The 4,771-nt window shown below is 39.7% G+C and overlaps 1 protein-coding gene across 1 annotated transcript in view; it reads left to right on the forward strand.

The window, feature by feature from the left end:
* Positions 1-530: 530 nt before the first annotated feature.
* Positions 531-4,771, forward strand: part of hsd20b2 (hydroxysteroid (20-beta) dehydrogenase 2) — a 34,426-nt gene continuing 30,185 nt past the window's right edge. The window contains exon 1 of the mRNA XM_034177454.1: positions 531-681. Within this exon, the coding sequence (XP_034033345.1) occupies positions 531-681 (151 nt within the window). The remainder of the gene's footprint in view (positions 682-4,771) is intronic.

Consider the following 4,771-nt stretch of genomic DNA (forward strand, 5'->3'; position numbering starts at 1 on the left):
CTGTCTGTGTCACTACACTTTCACAACACCCAATAAATAATGCATGTTTTTTGTTTGTTTGTTTGTTTGTTTGTTTTGGTATTTTCTACATCATCCCACCTTTTTCTAATTTGGGATGGTACAAAATGTGTTGCCCTACTACTTAACAAAAAATAATACAATCACACAGGAAGCAGATGACTACATACAGGAATTAATCCTTCAGTATTTTATATAATTCTATTATACATTAAATCAAGTAAAATTTATGAAGCACATGTCCGGTGGCATGTTGACCAATGTGCTGTACAAATACATCAAACATAAATTGTAATTGTAAATGTCAGTTGTAAATTTCAGATGCCGCGCCTTTAGGAGTATGTGGTATCGTTTCCAGGTCCTGACAGTGGTGCATAGTAAGAGGTGGAGCAATATGGGAGGAGCACTGTGTAAAAAAAGAATGTAAAAAGTTCTGTCCATGACTGTTAAATCAGGGTTGACCACCTCTGATCATTTGTCCAACACTGTGCAGTGAGGAGCGCCGCTGCAACATGAGCTTCACTGGAGCTCTGGCCATTATTGGAGGATTTATGGTAATTTTCCACTCGGTGAAACTCACGTGGAGATGTTGGTGTGGATTCAGAACGTTTGTTTTATCACATGCTTGGCAAGTGGATCTAAAGACATATGGAAAATGGGCAGGTAATTCAGCTTTTTTCCCCTTTCAAACTGGTTTTAAAATGAAATGTTAGTTTGAACATACCGCTTTAAAATTTGTAAAGATATTAACAAGAACATTTAAAGAATGCAGGACTGCTTTGAACTTGACCTTTGATCCTATCACAGAACCATGATCATAATTGTTGACATTTGATCCTGATCCTTATGTTTTATTCAGATATTTGAGTATGATCCTCAATCTTTCATCTTGTTGGCTCACCTCTGCTTGTCACTGCCTTTATTCCCAATAACTCATCTTCAATCACTGATCTTGACCTTTGGTCCTGTCTGATCACTTATAACTGAACCTGATATTCCTGATTGCTGATTTTTGTTCATCACCACAGATGTTATGTTTTTGTCACTGTCTGTCCGTTTGTCTTGCTTTCATGGTGATTACAGAATCAAAGGAATCAGGATCATGAGGTGGATACTAAATTTAACCATCATCTCTTAATAAATCAATCCTGATTCCAGGCTTAAATGAACCAGGATCAGAGATCAAAGTTCAAGTTGCACCAAAATGTTATGTTAACTATTTATTTATTTATTTTTGGTCTAAGAGCTACTACATTTGATGGAAATCGGTTCCACTCATTTCAAAATATCTTGCTGAAAAATAGACAGACTGACAAACTGCAATGAAAACATAACCTCATTGCTGGAGGAAACAGTGGAATTTAACAGCAAATGAAGTAATCTGATTTATTGTACCACAGCAGCACACATCATGTTGCTTCCATTTGGTTAAATCTGTACAGACAGTTCACTTTACTGCTTAATAAGACATTTCTGAGTTACAGCACGCACACAAACAAACAAAACTAATTTACTTGTTAAGACTCAAGTGTCCACTGAAACTTTATGTCTTCTGTTGCAAAACCAGTGGAGCTTATATTGTTTACGAGACACTGCAGTCTCATATCACCCCAAAAAATAAAGAAATAAAAGCTGAACATACAGATGTCAGTGTTTTGCTCAAATAAAATATGCTATTGAGAATATTCTTGCACTCACCGAGCTCTACAGGATATTGTCCACACCAAGGTCATTACGTAGAAACCAAATCAGCCTGGTCTTGATTATTGTGTTTAGCAGCCTAATTAAATATACAGCACACATGCAACATAATATTACACTATGCAGTAACTTGGGTTACCTGCAGGGGCGCTAATTGCTAGTATAAAAGGCTGTGACAGCAGAGGCTGAAGTAGGTGGATAGTAAGAGGAGACCTGTCAGCTGTATAGTTGTAAATAAACATTCGCTGCGTTCCTGTGCTCATATACAACCCCAATTCCAATTAAGCTGGGACGTTGTGCAAAATGTAAATAAAAACAGAATACAATGATTTGCAAATCCTCTTCCAACTATATTTAACTGAATACACCACAAAAACAAGATATTTAATGTTCAAACTGATAAACTTTATTGTTTTTGTGCAAATATTTGCTCATTTTGAAATTGATGCCTGCAACACGTTTCAAAAAAGCTGGGACAGTGGTATGTTTACCACTGTGTTACATCACTTTTCCTTCTAACAACACTCAATAAGAGTTTGGGAACTGAGGACACTAATTGTTGAAGCTTTCTAGGTGGAATTCTTTCCCATTCTTGCTTGATGTACGACTTCAGTTGTTCAACAGTCCGGGGTCTCCGTTGTGGTATTTTGTGCTTCATAATGCTCCACACATTTTCAGTGTGCGACAGGTCTGGACTGCAGGCAGACCAGTCTAGTACCCACACTCTTTTACTATGAAGCTACGCTGTTGTAACACGTGCAGAATGTGGCTTGGCATTGTCTTGCTGAAATAAGCAGGGACGTCTCTGAAAAAGATGTTGCTTGGATGGCAGCATGTGTTGCTCCAAAACCTGGATGTACCTTTCAGCATTGATGGTGCCATCACAGATGTGTAAGTTGCCCATGCCATGGGCACTAACACACCCCCATACCATCACAGATGCTGGCTTTTGAACTTTGCTCTGGTAACAATCTGGATGGTCTTTTTCCTCTTTTGTCCGGAGGACACGATGTCCATGATTTCCAAAAACAATTTGAAATGTGGACTCGTCAGACCACAGCACACTTTTCCACTTTGCGTCTGTCCATTTCAAATGAGCTCGGGCCCAGAGAAGGTGGCAGGGTTTCTGAATGTTGTTGATGTATGGCTTTCGCTTTGCATGGTAGAGTTTTAACTTGCACTTGTAGATGTAGCAACGAACTGTGTTAACTGACAATGGTTTTGTGACATGTTCCTGAGCCCTCGCTTTAAGATCCTTTACACAATGATGTCGGTGTTTAATGCAGTACCCCCTGAGGGATCGAAGGTCACGGGCATTCAATGTTGGTTTTCGGCCTTGCCACTTACGTGTAGAGAGTTCTCCAGATTCTCTGAATCTTCTGATTATATTATGGACTGTAGATGATGAAATCCCTGAATTCCTTGCAATTGAACATTGAGAAACATTCTTAAACTATTTTTTCACAAAATGGTGATTGTCAGCCCATTTTTGCTTGTGAACAGCTGAGCCTTTTGGGGATGCTCCTTTTATACCTATTCATGACACTCACCTGTTTCCAATTAATCTGTTCACCTGTGGAATGTTCCAAACAGGTGTTCTTTGAGCACTGGTGATGTAACACAGTGGTAAACATACCACTGTCCCAGCTTTTTTGAAACATGTTGCAGGCATCCATTTCAAAATGAGAAAATATTTGCACAAAAACAATAAATTAATCAGTTTGAACATTAAATATCTTGTCTTTGTGGTGTATTCAATTGAATATAGGTTGAAGAGGATTTGAAAATCATTGTATTCTGTTTTTATTTACATTTTACACAATGTCCTAACTTCATTGGAATTGGGGTTGTATATATATCAATATTTGAACAACATCTGTGACTCAACAGAAATGTGATGACGAGGATTGGGATAATGCCATTGAGGCGAGTAGCACGTGTAATGGCAAAGTTCAGGAGTGGAGAAGACCTCCGCTTTGACAAAACAGAAGAAGAATTTGAAACCTACCTGGAATGGCTAGAACAATTCTTTGTGGCTGAAGTATGATGATGAAAAGTCAAAAGCAGTGTTTTTGACTGTCGTTGGAAAATAGAACCACACAATAGAACCTGCTAATGGACTTGTCTTCACCATTAAAACCATCTGCATGTAAGTTGACCAACTTGATAAGTCTCCTGCGCACCCATTTTGTGCCAAAAATGAACTTTATTGCTGAAAGATATGTTTAACATCCGTAGGCAAGGAGAAGATGAATCTATCAGTGAATTTATGGCTAGTCTCAGAAAGGTGGCTTCAACGTGCAAATTTGAAGCATGTTTGGATGATGCAGAGATAGATTTGTTTGTGGTGTTCACAGCCATGAGCTACGGGACTGAAGAAGTCACAAAGCAATGGTCACAAAAGTCCCTGAAAACCAATGCTGTTTTCAAGAGAGCTGTTCCCATGAAAGAGGAAATTGGAAAACCATGCTACAGGTGCAATGGGAGAAGACACGTGCCAGGTGAAGGAGGCGGAGTGCTGGAGCTGCAACAAAAAAGAGCACATTGCCAGGACATGCCGGTCACAACCAGAAAGGCACCAGACAGCCCAAGTGGACCAATCATCTGACGACAGTAAAGCTGAGTGATGATCGAGATCGAGATGCAGCACCTGAGATGCCGCATGCAACGGTCGACACTCTGACAGACCAGAATGAAGCACGTGACATGCCGCATGCCGAGGTCGACATCCAACAGCTTCACAAGAGGAGGCGAGAGATCTTCAGCTTCATTCATGTAATGTCTGGAATGTTCTATGGCTGCGGTAACTAAGGTTTCCTGCAGGGGCGCTAAGCACTATGAAAGGCTCTGACTCATGTGCAGTCAGACACAGAAGCAGAGTGGAATGGAAGAGACAATATGGTTGTTATTTTTGGAAGTCTGTAAATAAATGTGTCATAGTTCTAGTGAAGCTTCATCGTTTCTTGAAGCTTATGAACCTAAACTGAGCGGTATACAGCAATTCATCTGAAAAGCTCAAGGTCACATCCAAACCAGACTCTAATATGATAAA

The sequence above is a fragment of the Thalassophryne amazonica genome, chromosome 9, assembly GCF_902500255.1.
Source record: "Thalassophryne amazonica chromosome 9, fThaAma1.1, whole genome shotgun sequence".
In the NCBI taxonomy this organism is placed as follows: Eukaryota; Metazoa; Chordata; class Actinopteri; order Batrachoidiformes; family Batrachoididae; genus Thalassophryne; species Thalassophryne amazonica.